The sequence below is a fragment of the Sphaerodactylus townsendi genome, linkage group LG06 (genome assembly GCF_021028975.2).
Source record: "Sphaerodactylus townsendi isolate TG3544 linkage group LG06, MPM_Stown_v2.3, whole genome shotgun sequence".
Lineage (NCBI taxonomy): Eukaryota > Metazoa > Chordata > Lepidosauria > Squamata > Sphaerodactylidae > Sphaerodactylus > Sphaerodactylus townsendi.
Genome location: NC_059430.1, coordinates 15,030,861 through 15,054,551, shown reverse-complemented (window position 1 = coordinate 15,054,551; position 23,691 = coordinate 15,030,861). Strand labels below are relative to the sequence as shown.

Sequence of the window (23,691 nt, the reverse complement as noted above, 5' to 3'; positions counted from 1 at the left end):
CTCTTGCAGAAAAATAAAGATGGTAGACTTGTTCCGTGTGCTTACTTATCCAAAAGTTTTCTGGCCCTGAGCTCAACTGGACCGTGGGGATAAGGAGACTGCTGCTATCAAAGGTGGCTCTATGCACCTGGCGCCACTGGCAGGGGCCAAACACCCCTTCCAGGTTTGAGTCGGATCACAAGAACTTGGCAGCCCTCTCCACCCCTCAAAATGTCATAAAACAACTCACGTTGGGCTGATTTTTCTCCGCTTCTCCTTCACAGTTCATTTTTCGGGAAAAACCAATAAACTGGCTGATCGGCTGTCGCCTTCGGGGGGAGGATGTTTCTTAGATTCACGGGATATCCCGCTTTACCGTGCTCTCCCCTCACAGCTGGGTTTGGCTGTCACTTTCGATCTCAGACCTCCGCATCCCCTCCCCAGCCCGTTCGATGCTCGTCTCCCCTTCCTCACGGGAACTTCGAGGGAGGCGGAACTCCAGCGAACTGCCAGCGGAGGAAGGAGATCCCCAGCTTCGGCTTGGAGGGTGGCGTTTGGAAGCGTGGGGGGGGGTGTTGAGTACGTGCCTCCCTTCGCGGAGGCAGGTTCTCGAAGCCTGCCATGATGCCGATCAGCAGGCCACTTTGGCTTCCTCAAGGCGCTGCATCTGGCCCGTCGCCAGTTCTGAGTGGCTCCATCGCCAAAGACATTGAGGCTTATATCCAAGGGTGTTCGATCTGCGCCAGAGGCCAAATCCATTCGGGGAAAACCCCATGGACTTTAAAACCTCTCCCAGTTGCTTCCGGCCCTGGGAGGTTATTTCGATGGATTTTATTACAGACTTGCGAGGAAAGTCAGGGAACACAGTTTTATGGGTGGTGGTGGACCTGTTCTCCAAACAAGCATATTTTATTCCCTGCACCACCATTCCGCCGACCCTAAATTGCGCGAATGTTTATCCAACATATCTACTCGCCTACACTCCTCCCCGACAAGGTGGTATCCGACCGCGGGCCCCAATTCATCTCAAAGTTTTGGAAGGCTTTCCTGGACTTGTTGGAGAACCACCCGGCGGTTGCCGCCTACCGCTGCGTTCAAAGTGGCCCGGTGAATCAGAGGAAGGACGAACAGAACACTAGAGCAGTACTTACGTTGTTACACTAACTACCACCAAGACAATTGGTGCAAAATTAATCCCATTTGCGAATGCGGCTTACAACAATGCCGTTCATAGTAGCACACGAAGACCCTTTGAAATTGTTTCTGGTGGATTTCCTTCCCACCACTGCCCCAACTGCCCACAGAGGTGCTACATCCTCCAGAATTCAAGCGAGTGGATTTCATCCCTGGCTGAGGGGTGGAAGAGCGGTCCAGACTGCCTTAAAGCAAGCCAAGGACTCACAAAAGTTTCAGGCGGATAAACATCGTTCTGATTTCCCTTCACGTGTGGGGGCTTGGGTTTATTACATCTACTAAAAAACCTTAGAAGGCGTGCCGCATAAATATTCAAAACTGGGCAAGAAATTAGGTAGGTCCTTTTAGGATTATAAAAGTGATCAATGATGTTACTGCCCGTTTAGAACTTCACCTAACTCCTTAAGTAATATTCATCCGTCTTTCATTCCAGTTTGCTCAAGAGGCTCCGTTTCCGATGCCTGTACGACCCTCGGAGATACCCAACCCGACTATAATTGATGGACACAAGCGCTATGAAATAGGCGGCTATTCTGGACTCTTCGCTTTGTCACTTGTCGTTTGCAATATTTGGTTTCTTGGGTGGGATATTCCTCCGGTTATAATCAATGGGTGTATTTAGAAAACATCGATGCCCCTCCCTTATTTCTGCGTTTCATCGTGCCTTTCCACTGAAACCCGGGGAAAGGTTTTCTGTTAGGAGAAAGCAGAATGTAAAGATCTCAGCGGTGCTGATTCTCTTCTGATCGTTTGGCCTTGACTGAATTCCTTAGCGCGGCGGGCCAGAATCCTTCTACAACCACACTGTTAGAGGGCTTATCTTATGGTGCAAGATGAGCATTCCATTCCGTTCCCATGAGAATGAGACTGGGACTGGAGACACCGAGGAGGGATGGGACAGGGGATGTTATAACCTGTAGTTTAGGCGGGAGGTCCCATTCCTGTCATGTCGTGTGTGTGTGCTTTCCAGGATGTCTGAATAAACGGACTTATAATCAAAAGCCTTTTATTTCTGCTCTTTGGAATTCCTTACAATTACTGTGTTTTTAAATAACCTCCAAGCATCCTGGACAGTTTTGACTCTCTTGATTTTCCCTTTCAGCTTCCTGCGCACTATCCCCCTCATCTTTGAGAAATTTCCCTTTCTAAAGGGGAATGTAACTACATTAGTAGTTGGCAATTGTACGCGTGCTGAGATGCTGAATCTGATAGCGTTGTGGTGGCTGTTCCCTATCGGCTCAACAACACTGGCTTCCTGCACCAGGTCCTGGGTCCCACATAGAATTAGATCTAGGATCACCTCTCCCCTGGTTGGTTCCACAACCATCTGCTCTAAGCCACAGTCATTTAGCATGCTCTCTCCTTACTATGACCTGAACATGCATTTTTCCAGTTTATATGGGGATAGTTAAAATCACCCATTACCACTACATTTTTGTTTTTGTTGGCCTCTCTAATTTCTTTTTCCATCTCAGAATCCTCTTGTGCACTTTGGTCAGGGGGACGATAATATATTCCTAATATTAAACTGTCTTTCACACCTGGTATTGATATCCACAGTGATTCTGTAGGGGAACCAGCTCCCTTTGCATTGTCTATTTTATGTGATACTATGCTCTCTTTGATGTAAAGGGCAAGTCCACCCCCAATGCGCCCTGTCCTATCCTTCCTATAGAGCCTGTAGCCTGGTATAACAGCATCCCACTGGTTCTCCTCATTCCACCATATCTCTGTAATGCCCACTATATCAAAGTCCTCCTTCAAAACTCTGTACTCTAGCTCCCCCATTTTAGGTCGAATGCTTCTACTATTAGCATAGAGACACCTGTATACCCTGTCTCTGTCCTTAACCTGGGATTTATGTGCTTTACCCTCAAGTCTTTTGTAGACACGATCCCTTGTCACATGCACATTGCTATGTTCCTCGCTTGTATGTAACACAACATGAGCCAAAGGAGCATCCTTGCTAATTTGTTGATCTGGTTTCAAATGGGTAGCTGTGTTGGTCTGCAGTGCAGCAGTCAAAATCAAGGCCAGTAGCATTTTAAAGCCCAACAATATTTCCAGGATACAAGCTTTCAAGAGCTGAAGCTCCCTTCACTGGGTACCAATCCCTGCTATGCAACAAAGGGAGCTTTAACTACAGCAAGCTCATACCCTGGAAATCTTGCAGCTCTTTAAGGTGCTACTGGACTCAAAACTTGCCCTTCATTCCTGGGATTCATTTAACTGTTCACCTTCCCTGGTCGTAGTCCTGTGGACCTGAAGATCTTGCCTCCTCAAGTCCCATGAGCAATATTCATTCATTCATTCATTCATTCATTCATTCATTCATTCATTCATTCATTCATTCATTCATTCATTCATTCATTCATTCATTCATTCATTCATTCATTCATTCATTCATTATTCAATTTATAACCCACCCTCCCCCATAGGGCTCAGGACGGCGAACAACAATAACATAAACAACAAACATCATGGGTCATAGTCAATCAACAAAACATCAATAGGCATAACATTATGAATAATAAGAACAGCAATAAACATAAGCAACATAAGCAGCAAATGACAATAAGCATAACATTTCACACGGTAAAAATATCATAAACATGACATCACCAATAAAAACATCAGCAAACATAGCATAATAGCATGAAATGTGACAGTATAAACAACAAGATAACGATAGTTATAACAGTATACCTGGCAAATGATATCACTAAATGTCACATAACAGTATAATAATACCATCATTTACAAAAAAAAACATCCAATAACCATAATCTAATAAACAATCTGAATAAGCACAGATGGCAACTTTCTCCTCTATAGCAAAGACTACAAACATAACAACCTAGCACTAACTGTCTAGGCAGTTCATAGCAGCGATAGGGTAATGACCAAGCCTAGCACTAACTTAAAGTAATATCAACCGCTAACTAAGCCTAATACAAACCAACTATACCTAACACTAACTCTATAAACTTGATAACTAAAAATATAATGAATGAACTAACATACTGATATGCCCAGTTGTCCCCCAATGTCCGTGGTGGCAAACCTTTGGCACTCCAGATGTTATGGACAACAATTGTAGTCCATAACATCTGGAGTGCCAAAGGTTCGCCACCACTGCCCTATGTTGATTTGATTCAAATAGGAAATAGGGACATGACTGAATAAGAAATGGGAAGTAAGGAGGAGATTGGGAGGTCACCCATAGCTGGTGGTGGGAATCATTCTGTAGATAGGAATAGTTCTGGGATGTTATCTCCACAGCCCCCACAGAGACAACCAATGGCGTAGCGCCCAGGGGACGGGGTGTGTGATGCCCCAGGCGGAGCCATGGCATAGGCGTGGCTGAGCCATGGGGGAGGCATGACGGGGGCATTTGGGGGCAGAGTGGGGGCAGCCGGTGCTGCAGCAGGGGCTCAGGGCGCGCGCGTCCGTGCGTGCCCTGGGCGCAGTTTCCCCTTGCTCCGCCTCTGGAGACAACCCCTTGCCTCTTCCAACCCAGGATCATGTCCTGCCTGAGTTGGCATCCCATGCTTGACGTGTGTTAGGATGATTCGGCTTTTCAATCTTGCCACGTGCCCTGGCAGTTGTAGCTGGCATTTGGCAGACAGCTTGCAACGAGGTTCGCTTCGCTGATTCTCCGTGCAGCTGTTCTCCACCATTTGTGCTCTCCAGATGTGTCAACAGCTGCGCAGCCGAGTTGCCCCATAAATATCAACCCCACTAATAGGCAATACATGTATCCGCAGAGGGGTGGAGAAAGGTGCACCAAACGTGAAGACCTGGATTCTAGAGCTGTTTTGATTTAAAACTGGCTCACATTCAGAAGATGCTGAGCGCCCTCACTTAAGATTCCTGGTTTGTTTCAAGCCGGCTTGCCGGGCTCGTAAGTGGGGATGCAAAAGGGAGCTTCATTCATGGAAAGAAGGCAGAGAAGAGAGGGGGCGGGCACGCACACAGCAACGAAACTTCACTCGGTTATCCTTTCAGGGCCTTGATCTGTCAGGCCCTTAGAATTCAAAGGCAGCTTTTAAAGGAATTTTCAGTTTGCTACATGATGACTCTGTGGATGTCTTGAATGCGAATGTATCTTGAATTGAATTTGTCTGCTAGGATTCCATGGACAGACAGACAGATAGATATTTATATATAGAGAGAGAGAGAGAGCTAAAATAATACGGAGCTCAATCATCAAATAATAATTATAGCTTGTTTTTTTTAAAAAAAGTGTTTATTTTATTAGACTAGAAGCAAAAAGCAGATTCCACACCCTTCCTTTTGAAAATTGCCAGCGTGCCTTTGAAGATTCCCAGCGATAAGATCGCGTCGCTCCGATCTCTGCGTTGTCAGTCCAGCAGTGGTTTATGCACAACGTAGATGAGGCCCCAAACTGACTTTACTGGGGATGGGAAACGACAGACGTTGAAAGATTAGATAGCGAATTGTGCAACTGCTGATGTTTTGAACTCTCCGCCCTCCCCAAAGCTGGTTGGGTTTTGTGAAATTAAAAATTGGTCACAGCTATATCGGCTGAGCTGTACTTTTCACGTTGAACCGCTGTTGAGGCCTCGTTCAGCCAGGCACATGCACTACTTGGCAACTGGACAGCTGGGACAGGGGAAGCTGCCGGATTTTATGGGCCTTTGGGAAAAAAGTTTCGACAGCTTCCCATTGCAGGCCCTCTAGGCCTCCAAATAACAGCCACGTCCACCCACCCCACCCCTTGACTGGGCTTCCTTCCTTCTCTACTGTGGCTTTCTGTGGTCAACAATTTCAGGGGTTCTCTCACAATTACAGCTTGGAGCAGCAGTGGCGTAGGAGGTTAAGAGCTCGTGTATGTAATCTGGAGGAACCGGGTTTGATTCCCAGCTCTGTCGCCTGAGCTGTGGAGGCTTATCTGGGGAATTCAGATTAGCCTGTACGCTCCCACACACGCCAGCTGGGTGACCTTAGGCTAGTCACAGCTTCTCAGAGCTCTCTCAGCCCCACCTACCTCACAGGGTGTTTGTTGTGAGGGGGGAAGGGCAAGGAGATTGTAAGCCCCTTTGAGTCTCCTGCAGGAGAGAAAGGGGGGATATAAATCCAAACTCTTCTTCTTCTTCTTGTTTCCATTCTACATAAATTAGTTCCCCTGGTGGAAATGGCTGTGTTGGAGGGGGGATTTACGGCATCCCATCCTTGCCGAGCTCCCTCACTTCCCCCAAACTCTGCCCTCCCCAGGGCCCGCTTCCAAATATCCAGGGATTTCTCAAGGCAGAATTTACAACCCTAGCTGTGCTGGGGGAAATGGAGCATGGCTTATCGGCCCCTTTTGGGTTTGATGCTGGAAAAGAGACAAGCGCTTTCCCGTGAGATATTGCACTCGTGCACATCTTGTTAAAATTGGCTCTCCGCACCAACACCCGTGGGGGAAAAGTCACTGTCCTGAGATCCTTGCTGAATGGGTGGGATTAGAAATAATTACTAATGAGGAAATTAATTGGGTTAGGGTTGGCAACCTTTGGCTAGTGCATAGATGTCAAACTTGCGGCCCTCCAGATGTTATGGACTACAGTCCCCATCATCCCCTGCCAGCATGATGCTGGCAGGGGATGATGGGAACTGCAGTCCATAACATCTGGAGGGCTGTGAGTTTGACACCTGTGGGCTAGTGGCTGCAAATATCCTGATATTAGAACAGCTCTCTAGGCAACCGGGTTCAGATCCCCTGGAGAAAATGGCTTCCTTGGAAGGTGGACTATATGGCATTATACCTCATGGAAGTCCCTCCCATTCCCAAACCCCGCTCTCCTCAGGCTACACCCCTTAAAATCTCCAGGTATTTCTCAACTCGCTGGCAACCCTATAGTGTCAATCAAACACTGGGCCATGTACAAGAGGAAAGAGAACTTCTTGGAGGGCAATAGGGAAAATGCTGTCTCGGAGATATGTGGGTTTAACACCACTCGAAGCCTTAAAGGTCAATACCAAAACTTTGAAGATGAAGAAGAAGAGTTGTCTTTCTCTCTTAATAGGAGACTCAAAGGGGCTTACAAACTTACAAACTTAATAGGAGGCTTACAAAGGGGCTTACAAACTTACAAACTTAATAGGAGACTCAAAGGGGCTTACAAACTCCTTTCCCTTCCCCCCTCACAACAAATACCCTGTGAGGTAGATGGGGCTGAGAGAGCTCAGAAGAACTGTGGCTAGTCCAAGGTCATCCAGCTGGCATGCGTTGGAGTGTACAGGCTAATCTGAATTCCCCAGGTAAGCCTCCACAGCTCAGGCAGCAGAGTTGGGAATCAAACCTGGTTCCTCTAGATTAGAGAACACCTTCTCTTAACTACTACGCCACTACTGCTCCTATGAACTTTGAAAGTATAGAAGTGATGTTATCCATGATGGGCCATTCATCCATGCTCATTAGTCTTCCCACAATAAACGTGTTTGTGTAATTGAGCTGGAAGTGATGGAAGGGAGATTGTGTTGTTCAGCTAGTAGATTACTCAAGGTGCCATTAGAGGGTGACATTGAGGCACTTGCTCAAGACCCAGGGTTCAGGAGGCGTCCATTTCCGACTCATAGCCCTGCTGTTCCTGCTCATTATCAATCCGCATATTCTGTTGCTATCTTGCCTGACAGTTGCATTGGCTCCAGGTGGAGCGCCGAATCCAGTTCAAGGTTTTAATTTAAGGCCCCAAACAGTCTGGGACCAGCATACCTGCCGAACCACCTCTTCCGGTTTGCCCCCCAGAGGGCGTTACGCTCCGCTAGTAACCACCTACGGGTGGATCCCTGGCCCAAAGAGTTTCTGGCTGTCCTCAAATAGACAGTATAGTTAATGTTTATATAAACATTTACACAATAGCCATTAGCCATTACACAATAGCCATTAGCAGCCTTGCAAGAAGACAATACACATCTGATATTGGCACTCAAATACAAAAATAAATCTGAGAAAGGAGAGCCCATTTGTAAAGTTAGGGGAGTTTGGGGGGGGGGGGAATCTGTAAGCAAGCATTTTTAAATTGAATAATTAGGCTAGGAGCAGCAGTGGCATAGGAGGTTAACAGCTCGTGTATCTAATCTGGAGGAACCGGGTTTGATTCCCAGCTCTGCCGCCTGAGCTGTGGAGGCTTATCTGGGGAATTCAGATTAGCCTGTTCACTCCCACACACGCCAGCTGGGTGACCTTGGGCTAGTCACAGCTTCTCGGAGCTCTCTCAGCCCCACCTACCTCACAGGGTGTTTGTTGTGAGGGGGGAAGGGCAAGGAGATTGTAAGCCCCTTTGAGCCTCCTGCAGGAGAGAAAGGGGGGATATAAATCCAAACTCCTCCTCCTCCTCCTCCTCCTCCTCCTCCTCCTCCTCCTCTTCTTCTTCTTCTTCTTCTTCTTCTTCTTCTTCTTCTTCTTCTTCTTCTTCTTCTTCTTCTTCTAGGTTTTTTGTTATCTGTTGTAAATTGCAGGGCCAAGTGGAGAAGAAAAGCAGTAGGTGCTGTTAACTGACTACGTTTTCTAGAGCCCGTTGCATTTGTTCATACAATGGACTCTACTGCTAGTAATCCACAAAATTATAATAAACAATAGTGCCCTAAAACGCATAAAAATGGTGCTTAGTCCAATCAAGGATGGAATAGCTGCCGGTCATCTGCGGTATCAGCCATTGGAGGTCCATGCATAGTCATGGAATTTTCTTTTGATGTGTGTAGTAGTCATGCTCTCCTGCTCCCAGGCATGTAAAAGAACCTCATGCTCAGTGGAATTCAGTTGTAAAAATGTAAGAGGGAGATACTTTAAGTCTGGGCTGTCTGTCTTAGTGATGGTCATTAGTCAGCACCCGGCCCTCGGGGAAGAGCTCTGTGTGCCGAGTGCGGTTCTATATATAGTCGGTATATGTTTAGACATTCATAACGACGGCGTGGCTCTTTTTAAAGCTTGCAGTCAATGCCAGGAGTTGCTCTGCGAGAGCTGATACATTGTGACTTTCAAACATGAAAAAACAGCAAAGTGGTTTTATTGAGAATATGGACTTGTAAAGCTTCAGTCTTCCGACATGTCATGCTGTTTGCCGCAGATGTGTTTCTCCTGCATTCGTTACTGTCCTGACCCTGTTTTCTGGTCCAAAGGGATTCCCTGTGAACTCTGATTTGAAAGAGTTAAAAGCAGGAAGGAGGAACAAGATGTCCTATGTCGAGCTTGGGTGTTGGGGAAGTGAAGCGAGGAACGAATTGGCATTGGCCAAGGAGAGGAAAAAAGGTGGTGGTGGCGGTGCGATAAAAAGAGGTGACGAGTTAAGATCTTCTTCCCAAGGCCTCTTCTCTGTAGCTCTGCCTGCAGAGGTGTGGTGGGCACCAACTAGTGAGAGGGCTATTTCAGTGGTGTCCCCTTGCCAGCGGTGTCCCCTTGGTGTATCAGCAGAGTTTAAAGCGGGAGCAGCAGTGGTGTAGGAGGTTAAGAGTATCTTTGTAATTACCAATCTTTGTAATTTCAGATTAAGGGTGAATTTATATGGCTAATTGGCCATGCTGGCAGGGGCTGATGGGAATTGTAGTCCATAACATCTGGAGTGCCAAAGGTTCGCCACCATGGCACTAGTATAAATTCACCCTTAATCTGAAATTACAAAGATTGGTATCAGAAAAAGGGAGCGAGAGAAGTGAACTGGGAGGATACAATCAAATCCCTCTATAGAAAGTGTAGCCCTTGGCTGATTTAATGATCATTTACTGATGCTGATACTGATCCTTAAAGGGCTGGAATAATCACCAAATGGTCCCTCTTGTCAACTGTGAAAATTTAAGGGCGAGCCGGCTTGCGTTTGTTAGCGAACGGCCGTCCTCCTGACAGCTCCTCCACAACAACGCCACTGCCTCCGTGCCCGCCAAAACGCTGGCACGCAGCTCATTTAAAAGGCAGAGGACACTTCTCCGTGTATTACAGCTGCAAAAACATCCTTTCGCTGTTTGCATTTGGAATACAACATGGGTAGCCATTGTTAGCTCAAAGCCTGCAGCAGTGGCGTAGGAGGTTAAGAGCTCGTGTATCTAATCTGGAGGAACCGGGTTTGATTCCCAGCTCTGCCGCCTGAGCTGTGGAGACTTTTCTGGGGAATTCAGATTAGCCTGTACACTCCCACACACGCCAGCTGGGTGACCTTGGGCTAGTCACAGCTTCTCGGAGCTCTCTCAGCCCCACCTACCTCACAGGGTGTTTGTTGTGAGGGGGGGAAGGGCAAGGAGATTGTAAGCCCCTTTGAGTCTCCTGCAGGAAAGGGGGATATAAATCCAAACTCCTCCTCCTCCTCCTCCTCCTCCTCCTCTTCTTCTTCTTCTTCTTCTTCTTCTTCTTCTTCTTCTTCTTCTTCTTCTTCTTCTTCATGGATTATTCTAGAAAAAATGTGTCACTTATACTGACACAAGAGGGTCTGCACATTGGCTGAGGTATGCAATCTTAGCCTGTCCTGGGAAGGTGTGTTTGTGCGGCATGAGGGATACAACACATTCCTTTCTCACTAAGCCCGTTATTATTTCCCCCCTCTGTTTTTTACCAACTCCGTGTTGGGAAATTCCTGGAGATATGTGGGTGAAGCCTAAGGAGGGCAGATTTGGGGGAGGGGCCTCAGCACGCTCCACCCTCCAAAGCAGCCATTTTCTCCAGGAGAATGAATCTCTGTTGTCTGAAAATCAGTTGTCGTCCTGAGAGATCTCCAGGCCTCCTGCCCAATCACCCCCTTCGGGGCAAGAGCTTACTCCTGAAGATAAGTCAAAGTGTTCATTATTTTCTAGAAGCAATAATTAAAGCATACATAAAACAAACACATTACATTTGTAATGTGTTTGATCACAAAATCATATCCACTATATCTAATTGTAGCAGCAGTGGCGTAGTGGTTAAGAGCAGGTGCACTCTAATCTGGAGGAACCGGGTTTGATTCCCTGCTCTGCCGCTTGAGCTGTGGAGGCTTTTCTGGGGAATTCAGATTAGCCTGTGCACTCCCACACACGCCAGCTGGGTGTCCTTGGGCTAGTCACCATTCTTCTGACCTCTCTGAACCCTACCTACCTCACAGAGTGTTTGTTGGGGCGGGGGAGGGAAAGAAGTTTGTAAGCCCCTTTCAGTCTTTTTACAGGAGAGAAAGGGGGGATATAAATCCAACTCTTCTCCTTCTCCTTCTCCTTCTCCTCCTCCTCCTCCTCCTCCTCCTCCTCCTTCTTCTTCTTCTTCTTCTTCTTCTTCTTCTTCTTCTTCTTCTTCTTCTTATTCTTATTCTTATTCTTCTTCTTATTATTATTATTATTATTATTATTAATTCAATTTAATTGTAGTTCTGTGCCATTAAATTATGGCAAAGTTCATAACCATTACGCCAAATTTAGACACCAACTTAGTAATTTGCAGTGATTGTCAGTTAAAAGTTTACCATTTCTTATTGACTCCTGAAGATAAAATGGTTGCCTAGATTAGAACTTGCTGCTGTATGGGGAAGGTTGCAAAGGTCATCAGTGGGCCTCCAAGTCCTGATTCACAAACTGAGGCTGTGCTTGTTTGTGTATGTGTGTACGCTCTAGGATGTCATACCTTGGTGGATTCTGCACAGCTAAAATATAACATCTTTAGAACAATAGAAAATATTCTTTTGGAGATTTTGTGTTCACACATCATGGGAGATTACAAGCGTTGCCAGCCAAAATGGATCTTTTTTTCCCCAACTGCTACACAGAGCTCTTGTCAGTTTCACAGTGGCACCCTCCATTTTGTGTGCTGCAGCAAAATCTCCGTGAAGATTCCCTACGTAGGTTTCTTCTGCTTGCAGCTCATCCATTTGCTATTTTACTGTCAAAAGTTGATGAATAATGTTTGTTTAGCCTAGCAATCCCTTACACATGTTGCTTTCCCATGCACATCCCCTTTTATTGTTTTCTTTTGAGGGGGATGTCTGCAAAGCTGCATCAGTACAAATCAGCATATTGCAGCTTCTCTAATCATGTTGCCGCAGCTTTGCAGACATCCCCCTCAATACAAAACACTAAAAGGAAAAACGACACGTGCAAAACAAACTCTGTTCATCTACTTTTGACAGCGAAATAGCAAACAGATAAGCTGCAGGTTGAGGAAACCTCTTTGGGAAGTTCTCACGGACAATCTGTTGCAACATACAAAATGGCGAACGGTGGAAATAAAAGTTAGAGGTTTGGGCAGGAGAAATCAAGGGTTTCCTGCAGTGATGGGATTCAAACAATTTAACAACCGGTTCTGGTGGTGGGAATTCAAATAATTTTAATGATTGTTTACAACGGGGGTCTTCAAACTATGGCCCTCCAGATGTTCATAGACTACAATTCCCATGAGTCCTACCACTTGGCCATGCTGGCAGGGGCTGATGGGAATTGTAGTCCATGAACGTCTGGAGGGCCATAGTTTGAAGACCCCTGGTTTACAAGCACCATTTCACAACCGGTTCAGCCAAAGTGGTGCGAACCTGCTGAATCCCACCACTGGTTTCCTGCCTGCTTTGCGTTCACTCCGCAGTCAGGAATCGTCTTCAATCCGGGCTGGGAGGAAAAGATCACTAGTTTAGCAATTTTTGAAAAATCCGGGTTGAAATATTACAGGCTGAACTTGTTTTGGGGAAGAAAGCTGTGCGGCGTTCTTCCCCGAAATGTTTTTCATAAGGTCCTAAAGGGATTATATTTGTGATGTGCGGAATGCGCCGTTGATATGTTTCTGCCCGGCCTCACCTCTGCTATCAAAACCGTGAGTCACAGCCGGCTGTGGGGAAAGATACTCGATTGTTTACATTGTGCTACCAGCTGAACTCCGGTTAACTTGATTTCCAAGCAGTTGCGGTTTACTGAAGCTGTAGGTATGTGGCACGGATACAATAAGCACGGGCGATTTTAATCTCTCCCCTACCCCCATTTTAAACAATAAAGCATCTCTTTTATTTGTGCCACCTATGCAGGTGGGTTATATTTTGCTTCCCCCCCCCCCCCCTCAGCCGTCATATAATAATGTTGCTCAATCATCTCTTTTCTTTCCGGCTTTTCTTCCTCTTTCTATTGTAGGCTGAACAAAACCATTCCTGGTGATTTCTGAACAGCTTCTCAATTTCTCTCTGTAGGTTGTTGTTTCGTAACATTTTATACAAGAAAAGCAGCACTTGAAGCACAAAATGCCCTCCACAATATTAAAACTTTACCTGGGGTGAGTACATTTACTTTTATTTATTTTTCCCCCCTCTGTAATAATTTTTGTGGCTTGAGAGAAGCATGAGAACACAGTTACTCCCTTTCCAAAAAGGTGCAGCTTACCAGTTCTTAATGCCCCAAACAGCTTTGGTCTTTTCAAGGAAGGTTAATGACCTGACGGCTCTGCTTGCGCTAACTCTGGCACCGGGAAGGTCTAGCGGTCTTGTTAGCAAGCTCCATAATGGCTCTTACGGTCCTCCGGGGACCTGCTCCCAGGTGCGAAACAACAAAGGATTTCAGGGGTTTTCTGGAGCGAACACAAATTCCCAGGGCTCCTTCAGGAAGAGAGGGTTTGATGTTGTGCATGTGTGTGTGCGTGTGTGTGCTGTCCAGTTGTAAACGACTCCTGGCGACTTAAAGACCATGGGGATCTCAAGGCAAAGATAAGGAGAGGCGTTGTCCTGCCTGTGGACTGTTCAATAATGAGACTCTGTGTTCAGATGATTTCTTTATTATGAAACCGCATCAGGAATAAGCATTGAGGCTTCTATTGCCAGACCTAAAGCAGAAGCAGATGAGTGCCCTCCATTATGCCCCACGTCATGCCCCACGGCACATGTCACCACCCCGACTACCCTTTCCCAAGGGGGGAATGGCCCCTCACCAACCTCACTGTCCAGAGACAAGATCCAGAGACAAGGCAACCTTCCCCAGGGCCAAAACAACTTCCATTCCGCACCAGTGACTGAACTAGAACAGCTGGTGCCTCATAAGCTTATAAGGCAGTGCTCGCAGAGGCATACGGCCTACAGCAGTGGTGGCGAACCTTTGGCACTCCAGATGTTATGGACTACAATTCCCATCAGCCCCTGCCATCCCCTGCCATCACCCCCCCCACACACACACACACATTACGAAATGGCATGCACACCAGCCGCATGGGCGGCAGGCGGGGCTTGATGGCGGGCAGCCACAGCACCCGCCTGGGCAACCTACCACTTCCGAGCCCCACCCCCCCAGCCTCCATGCAGGCCAGCTCCGGCAAAACAACCTCGGCTGCTGTGGGGAGTAACGGAGGAATTGACCTAGGTCGGCACTTTCAGCCTGACGGGTCGAATCTAGGTCGAGTCAGAGAGTGCGGAATTGACCAAAATGAGTCTGCTTTTCAATCCTGCTTACCCACTGGTGGACAACATTCCATCCACTCCCCTGCCCACCCTTCCCGGACCCAGGATCCAGCCCAGTTCTGCTAGGCCCCCCAACACCCTCCCAGGGAGTTGGTGTTTTCTCTGTTTCTTCTGGAGGCACTGGAACGTCCCATCAATCTTCTGATGTTTGTTGAGCTGCATGAAGGATTCCTGGTTTCAACATCTTTCCCAAACTGGTATAGGTAGTTGGGCTTCGGGTAGGGTGGATCTCCTGCTATCTCAGTGGATCTCCAGGTGACAGAGATCAGCTCCCCTGGAGAAAATGGCTGTTTAGAGGGTGGATTCTATGGCATTATATCCTGCTGAGGCCCCGCCCACCTCCAAACCCTGCCCCTCCTTAGGCTCCGCCCCCAAAAACCTCCAGGTATTTCCCAACCCAGAATTGGAAAACCTGACTTTGGGAAAACAGGAACGCTGGTCTGCAATAGAAGCCTCCTCCCGCCTCACCTCTGCAAGAGCGTCTGTCTGTTCTTGCAAACGGCTTCCTGCTTTCTTCTGATCCTTCCAGCGAAGGGCCCAAATCGAACAAAAAAAGTCAGGACCCAAGAAGGTCTTAAAGCTCAATTACTTTTGCAGCCATTCTCCCCCCGTTGCATTATCCATTTCAAATGAGGTTGGATTCCGGCGCTCTGCTTTCACGTGTGACTCGAGCTGATAAATCCTGCTCCTTAACAGACTCGTGCGCATTGACATACTTTCCCTTCCTTCGGAGTTGCAGCCTTTTTAGTGGACAGGAAGAAAACGTTGCTGGGCATGAATGATTAATGCCGCCTCTTGGAAGGCAGTATTGCTTGGATGCCTTGCTGTTTGATTACAAGCCTTGGAATTAGTCAACATTTCCATAATTCTAAACCAATATACACCTGTTTTCCCACTGTGATGTGAAGGCACAACTTAATTTAACAGAAACCCTGCTGGGCTAAGTCTCTCATTAAACACTGAGCTAGTTCTGTAATTTAAAGTCGCAGCACCACTATTTTAAAGAACTCGCCTTTTGTGTTTGTGTGTGTATGTGTGTGTGTGTGTGTGTGTGTGCGCCGCAGAATTAATAAGGAGCTAATGATGTATTTTGCTACACTTCCCCTGGAAACATCTATGAAGAACATCACCCAGATGAACTGGCATGCAAATAGCCCTCTGAATTGGGGCGCCTATATATTCATATGTTTTTAAAGCATTTTTTTACTGTTTTTCCACCTGTTCGGGGTCTCCAGGGCAGCAAACACAAAACCATTAAAGCTTTCAAACATTTTAAAACATTTAAAATGTTAAAAATAATTCAATAAAAATGCACAGACGTGTATTATCAGACCCAGGAAGTGAGGTAAACAAAAATGTTATTTGGGGGTACTATAGTCCCTTACCCCTCCAGATATATAAAATGTCTATAGATGTATTCTGACACAGTCTAGGAAGCTGAGGGATTGAAAATCAACCCTTTGTTAGTATATGTCTAAATATGGCACCCCTAAGGCTGATATGAATTCTCAACACGTAAACTGTTTTATTTTTCTCTTTTTGGGGAAATGGTCAAGTCAGTCTGTCAGGGAGGTTTCAGGTTTAAACCTGGCAGGTGAAAAGACAACAGGAATGAGGGAAAATTTGTATAACTATATACGATAGATAGCTTGTCACAAGAACTGTTTTGTTCTATCCGTAGATGTTTGTAACTGTTGAAAGAGATCTCTTGGCTGTCACTCCTTAGGTAAACGGGCATAAATTTATTTGACACAAAATTTGTAAGGTCTGTGGAGATAGGAACGTACACCCAGGTTCCAGTTTTCCTTCTTTAACACTTGCTCGGAAGCACCTCTTTTCCCAGGATCTATTTCCCTCAGAGAAGACCTACTGATTTCACTTCCCTAGCTCAGGATCCTGCTGATTCCTATACTAGGCGTAGGAGGTTAAGAGCTCGTGTATCTAATCTGGAGGAACCAGGTTTGATTTCCATCTCTGCCGCCTGAGCTGTGGAGGCTTATCTGGGGAATTCAGATTAGGTTGTACACTCCCACACACGCCAGCTGGGTGACCTTGGGCTAGTCACAGTTCTTCTGAGCTCTCTTGGCCCCACCTACCTCACAGGGTGTTTGTTGTGAGGGGAGAAGGGAAAGGAGATTGTCAGCCCCTTTGAGTCTCCTACAGGAGAGAAAGGGGGATATAAATCCAAACTCTTCCTCTTCTTCTTCTTCTTCTTCTTCTTCTTCTTCTTCTTCTTCTTCTTCTTCTTCTTCTTCTTCTTCTTCTTCTTCTTCTTCTTCTTCTTCTTCTTCTTCTTCTTCTTCTCCTCCTCCTCCTCCTCCTCCTCCTCCTCCTCCTCCTTTCCCTAGCGCCAACCTCTAACTGTTTGTCTCAACTACCACACTCAACTATCCCTCTCCCAGGCCAAGGGTAGAATCCCATTTGAACCCACCTGTCAATCAAGGTTCCCAGATCCGCATAACCCCTCAGCAATTAGCTGTTTGTCAGATAGTGTGTGTGCTTCAGCCAGAGAATCATTGTAAAAGGGGGATTCTTTTAAAATGTTTTGACGCTGGAAATAAAATCTTTTGGGGTAAACACAACGTAGAACTCTGCGGAGGACAGGTTTTATTTCCTGCCTCAAAACATTTTAAATGAATTTTGCAGAAAAGCCCACAAAAAGGTTGAGAACCCCAGGTCTTGTTATGGTGTTGCAGCTGAACCTACATCAGGGGGGGTTTGAGAGATGGGGAGGGTACCCATGTAAGGCACCCAGGCAGTGGTGGGATCCAAAAATTTTAATAACAGGTTCCCATGGTGGTGGGATTCAAACTGTGGCGTAGCGCCAATGGGGCTGGGTGGGGCACGATGGGGGCGTGGCCAGGCATTCCTGGGTGGGGCATTCCCTGCCAAGGCAGGGCTGTGGCAAAGAGACCCACAGCAGCTGCGCCGATCACTGGGGCAGGGAGCAGAATGCACTGCGCAGAGAGCATGCGAGGCTGCCACGCACGCCGGTGCACCTCCTGCTAGACTGCTTCAAGTTCTGCGCGCTACTGCTGAGAGGAGGGGTGTAACTAAGGCAAAAATCACATGGCAAAATCACCAATTAGTAACCCCCTCTCGGCACACACAAATAATTAGTAACCTACTCTTGGGAACCTGTGAAAACCTGCTGGATCCCACCTCTGCACCCAGGGCTCCTTAAAAGAAGGGGAAGATAAACATCTAATAGATGACAGAAAGGTCTAAGAGACAAGTGGCACAGTTAACCTTGACTATAAACGGGTCTCCTCTTTGAGAGGTAGCGTGTGTTCCAAATCCAAGGCTTGCAATATCCATATCTACAAGGGATTGGCCCAGTCATGGAGATGCTTGTATTGTTTTCTCCCACCCTCCTTTCTTTTTGGACTCAGTACTGCCAACCTATCCACTGGGTGCTTGAAGAACTGAATCAGGTCTTACGGAAGCAAGCGATGCCAGACTGGAAGAAATCCTTCCTGCACACGTGGGCCAGTTCTGTTGAATCACGGCTAACGTAGCTCTATTGATGCCCCCCCCCTTTTCGTATCTTTATCCCTCTCACAGTTTACCCTTACGCTCTGCTTGGCTTGGCTTGGCTTGGCAAACGTCAGACAGAACACCCGATATCTATTTAAGAAGCGCTTTTAAACAGGAGTGTAACAAAATGCCAGTAATGTAGCATCCTACTGAAACAGCAGCCACCTGCTAATCAACAAAAGCTTTTCCGGCATCCCAGCAGATGATCTTCTGAAAAGGGCCTTCTGTCTGAAAGCCAAGAGCCTACAAACCAAGCAAACCTTCCGTCCTGTGTTTTCACTCCAAAAGCACAGCTTCTTCTGTATCATCTTCTTCCCAGCCAGAACGGCCATTAGATCTTTAGGAAATTCCCGGTTGTTTGGGGAATAGAAAACAATAGCACGCAGCGTTGCATTTTACCTGAACCTGGCACGTGCCTTCTGTCTGTTTTGCTTCGGCGTTTTGGGAGCAAATTGTGTAGCTAATGTTGAAGGGCATGAAATGAATTGCTGTGAGTTTTCACGCGTTCTTTCACTCCCCTACGTGAGGTTTTTGGTATTTCTTTTCATCCAGTGTATGTGAAAGAGCTCTTGCACTGATCAATTATAGCACCTCTTCTCTGTTTTTTCTTGTGGTTCACAAAAATTTAATACGATTGACTTTAATTGTTTAAAAATTGGTTAGAATAGGCTTTTCTCAATGCACGAGAGAATAATTATTTTCAAGGACAGTCTGGGCTGTATTTGCTAGGCCGAGGATGTGAAACTGAGCGGGGGGGGTAGGCAATATAAACATCTCAGTCGTTGTTGGCGAAACTTTCCTGGCCACAGATTATAGGTAATAGGAGCAGAGGTGCCACATGGGGATGGACTCAGACTTCTGGTGGCCCAGGTGGCATATGACCTGCCACAACACCTGAGACCCCCAATGGGGGCCCCTGCCAATGGACAGGCTGGCACGCAGGGTCCGCCTCCCCCCCAAAAGAATCCCAGTGCCAACCCACCAGCTAGGACAGTGATGGTGAACCTTTCCGAAACCGAGTGCCCAAATCGCAACCCAAAACCCACATATTTATCACAAAGTGCCAACACGGCAATTTAACCTGAATATAGAGGTTTTAGTTTAGGGAAAAACGGTTGGCTCCAAGGCATGCGTTACTCAGGACTAAGCTTTGTGGTAGTCGGTGGCTCTGCTTTGAAGCAACTGTGCAACTCTTCCAATGGGTGAATCAAGACCCTAGGAGGGTTTACTCAGAAGCAAACCCCATTGCCAGCAACCAAACTTACTCCCAGGTAAAGGATTGCGCTTTAGTTCTTTGCATGAAAATCAGTGGGGTTTAACAGCGCTTAACAGGGTTATCTACACTGCTTCCCCAAAACTAGGTCTTAGGTTTAATGCTAATAATCGAGCCCAGCAGCCCAGGCCAGCCTAGATATGGGGTGGGGGGACTCTGTTTGTGCGTGCCCAAGGAGAGGGCTCTGAGTGCCACCTCTTGGCACCCGTGCTAGGACAAGGATGGGGCGGTTTATAAATCGAAACAATAAATAAATAAAATAAATAAATAATACATGGAAACAACTGAACATCATGTTAAAAACCATCAAAAAAGGGAGGGGGAGAGGAGAACTGGCCATCTGCAGGAAGCAAGGGAGCCGGGAACCACTCAGGTCTGCCCTGGGCATGCCATAGAGGCCTTGTAAGCCCGCCCCCAGGCTCTCAGCTCTACCCACACCTGGCCCACCACAGCAGGCAAATTTCATGCCAGTCAACCAACGGTTTGCCCAAGGGGCTTCATGTGGCCGGCTCGGCTCCCTTGCCTCATCCTACCCCCACTACCCCAGGTGTCAGCTAATGTCTGCAGGTAAATCTGACCCACGTTCATCCTAGGAGAACAGCTCTTAGCTGATGGCACTGCTTGTGACTAGATTGTAGTGGAGTGGTATGTCACATGATGAGCAGAGAAGAGCCACTGGAAAAGGCAATGATGGTAGGAAAGGCAGCAAGAAAAGAGGAAGACCCAACACGAGATGGATTGACTCAATAAAAGAAGCCACGGTCCTCGGCTTGCAAGACCTGAGCAAGGGTGTTAATGGAGGACATTGATTCATAGGGTTGCTGTGAGTCAGAAGCAGCTTGAAGGCATTTAACACACATACCCAATAGTACTAGAGAAGTAGCAGCAGCAGCAGTAGTGTCTGAAGCTAGACTTAACACATATACCCTGTAGTAGTAGTAGTAGTAGTCGTCGTCGTCGTCGTCGTCGTAGTAGTAGTAGTAGCAGTAAGCATAAGTATAAGTATAAGCATAAGCATTTTATTGTCATTGTGCACGCACAATGAAATTTACAGCAGCATTCCTCGATGCACACAATTTCAGACTCATACCCCATCCTCACTTTCCCCTTCCTCCACCCATCCCTACACAGCCCCAAACACATCAACGCGAAGCCGCGGAGTTCAGCATCGCCACAGCTCTAGAGTAGAAGCTGTCTCTAAGCCTCTTTGTCCTAGTTTTGATAGACCTGTATCGTCTGCCGGATGGTAACAGTTCAAAAAGAGAGTGTGCTGGATGAGACGGGTCTCTCAGAATATTTTGGGCTTTCTTTAGGCTTCGGGTACAAAAATGTAGTAGTAGTAGTAGTAGTAGTAGTAGTAGTAGTAGTAGTAGTAGTAGTAGTAGTAGTAGTAATGTCTGAAGCTAGACCAGGGGTCTGCAACCTGTGGCTCTCCAGATGTTCATGGACTACAATTCCCATCAGCCCCTGCCACCATGGCCAACTGGCCCATTGTAGTCCATGAACATCTGGAGAGCCGCAGGTTGTAGACCCCTGAGCTAGACTTAACACATATACCCAATAGTAGTAGTAGTGTCTGAAGCTAGACTTAACACACATACCCTATAGTAGTAGTAATAGTAGTAGTATCTGATGCTCGCCTTTTTGTACCCATCATTCCTAAGTGTAATCATTCCATCAGTTATCTAGCTGTTTCTAGCATCAATTCCAAGTTCTGACCATTGAAACTCTTCATGCCTGGACTCATGTACTGAAAGGACTGTTTTTCCTAATATGAAATAGGGTTGCCAACTTCAGGTTGGAAAATACTTGGTGATTCAGGGGATGGAGCCTGAGGAGGGCGGGGTTTGGGGAGGGGAGGGACTTCGTTGGGGTATCATGCCATAGAGGCCATCTTCCAAAGTGGCCATTTTCCCCAAGCGAACCAATCTCTGTTGCTTGGAGATCAGCTGTAATCCTGGGCGGTCTTCCAATCACCACCTAAAGGTTGGCTACCCTAAGTAGGAAAGCAAGTGGTAACTCTGATTTTTCTCAACATGTCTTTCTCTACATTCTTTCTGTGGGCACGTGAGAGTGGGCGCTTCTCTATCGAGGACATTCACAGTTGTGGTTTTTTCTCACATTGAGTGGTCTTCCCGAAAATGCCAAGAAGCCAGCCACCATCTTGAGATTTAGAAAAGCCACAGAGTAGCCCTAAGCAATGTGAAACCCATATCAATCATAAGAACATAAGAACGAGCCTGCTGGATCAGACCAGAGTCCATCTAGTCCAGCACTCTGCTACTCGCAGTGGCCCACCAGGTGCCCTTGGGAGCTCACGTGCAGGATGTGAAAGCAATGGCCTGCTGCTGCTGCTGCTCCTGAGCACCTGGTCTGCTAAGGCATTTGCAATCTGAGATCAAGGAGGATCAAGATTGGTAGCCATAGATCGACTTCTCCTCCATCAATCTGTCCAAGCCCTTTTTAAAGCTATCCAGGTTAGTGGCCATCACCACCTCCTGTGGCAGCATATTCCAAACCCCAATCATACGTTGCGTGAAGAAGTGTTTCCTTTGATTAGTCCTAATTCTTCCCCCCAGCATTTTCAATGAATGCCCCCTGGTTCTAGTATTGTGAGAAAGAGAGAAAAATTTCTCTCTGTCAACATTTTCTACCCCATGCATACTTTTATAGACTTCAATCATATCCCCCCTCAGACGTCTCCTCTCCAAATCCATTGAAGTTAATGGTCTCTGCTTAGGATTGGATTGTTACAGAGCGACAAGCAGGGGTGTAATGAGGCAGCCCTGGGCAAACTGTAGCCCTGGGCAAAACCTGAGTAGGATGAGCCCCCCCCCCCGCCCCCATGGGCGGCCACTCCACCACAGCCAAACTTTTTTTTGCGCCAGGACATTGGTGCCTGCAGGGGGTGCATTTTTAGACATATCAGCACCAAAATTTCAGCATATCATCAGGTGACTGTCCTTATGCTACTCCCCAAGTTTGGTGAGGTTTGGTTCAAGGAGTCCAAAGTTATGGACTCTCAAAGGGGGTGCCCATCCCCCATTGTTTCCAATGGGAGCTAATAGGAGATGGGGGCTACAGTTTTGAGGGTCCATAACTTTGCCCCCCCCAAACCAAACTTCACCAAACCTGGGAGGTATCATCAGGGCAGTCTCCTTATGAGACCCTGAAAGTTTTGAGACTGTGCATTCAGAACTGTGCCCCCCTCAGCCTGCAACCCCCATTGACAGTCATACAGAAAACTCAATGCAGAACAAAGATTCTTGGGCAAATTTCTGGGATGTTCCTGAAGGGGGTGCATTTTGGATGCATTGGCACCAAAATTTCAGGGTATCATCTGGAAACTGTCCTGATGGTACCCCCCATGTTTGGTGCAGTTTGGTTTAGAGGGTCCAAAGTTATGGACCCTCAAAGGGGGTACCCCATCCCACATTCTTTGCTAAGGAGAAGGGGGATACCCTTTTGAGGGTCCATAACTTTGGATCCCCTAAACCAAACTGCACCAAACCTTGGGGGTGCCATCATGACAGTCTCCAGATGATACCTTGAAATTTTGGTGATGATACATCCAAGAATGCCCTCCCTGCAAGAACATCCCAAAATTTGCCCAAGAATCTTTGTTCTGCATTGAGTTTTCTGAATTGCTGTCAATGGGGGTTGCAGGCTGGGGGGGCACATTTCTGAAGGCACAGTCTCAAAACTTTCAGGGTCTCATCAGGAGACTGCCCTAATGATTCCCCCCAAGTTTGGTGCAGTTTGGTTCAGGGGGGCCAAAGTTATGGACCCTCAAAACTGTAGCCCTCATCTCCTATTAGCTCCCATTGGAAACAATGGGGGATAGGGGCACCCCCTTTGGGAGTCCATAACTTTGGACTCCCGGAACCAAACCTCACCAAACTTGTGGGGTAGCATAAGGACAGTCTCCTGATGATACGCTGAAATGTTGGTGCCGCTAGCCTAAAATCTGCGCCCCCTGCAGGCCAAAAATGGAAAACCACTAAAATACCCAAAAACGAACCCAGCATTTTGATGCCCCCCACAAGGTGATGCCCTGGGCAGCTGCCCACCTTGCCCAATGGGCATTACGCCAGTGGCGACAAGGACTCAGAACGAAGTCCTTTTTATTCTATGACGTGTACTACCAGGGAAGAGCAGCCCAACAACGTAATCCTAAAAGGAGTTCTGCCGTTCTGAAACCACAGAAACGAATGGGCTTGGAAATGTATAATTCGGCTGAGAATTGCACAGTGAGAGCAAATTGGTTAGGAAGGAATTCAAGACTAGCTGAAATTAGTTCCGCTTACATTTGGGAGTTTTTGCTCACATATT

General features: G+C 47.0%; 1 protein-coding gene across 18 annotated transcripts in view; it reads left to right on the top strand.

The window, feature by feature from the left end:
• CELF2 (CUGBP Elav-like family member 2) overlaps positions 1-23,691 on the top strand; it is a 482,791-nt gene that overhangs the window by 277,972 nt on the left and 181,128 nt on the right. For all 18 annotated transcript variants that reach the window (XM_048499610.1, XM_048499608.1, XM_048499609.1 and 15 more), the window contains exon 3: positions 13,296-13,378. In XM_048499610.1, coding sequence (XP_048355567.1) covers positions 13,296-13,378 — 83 coding nt within the window. The remainder of the gene's footprint in view (positions 1-13,295; positions 13,379-23,691) is intronic.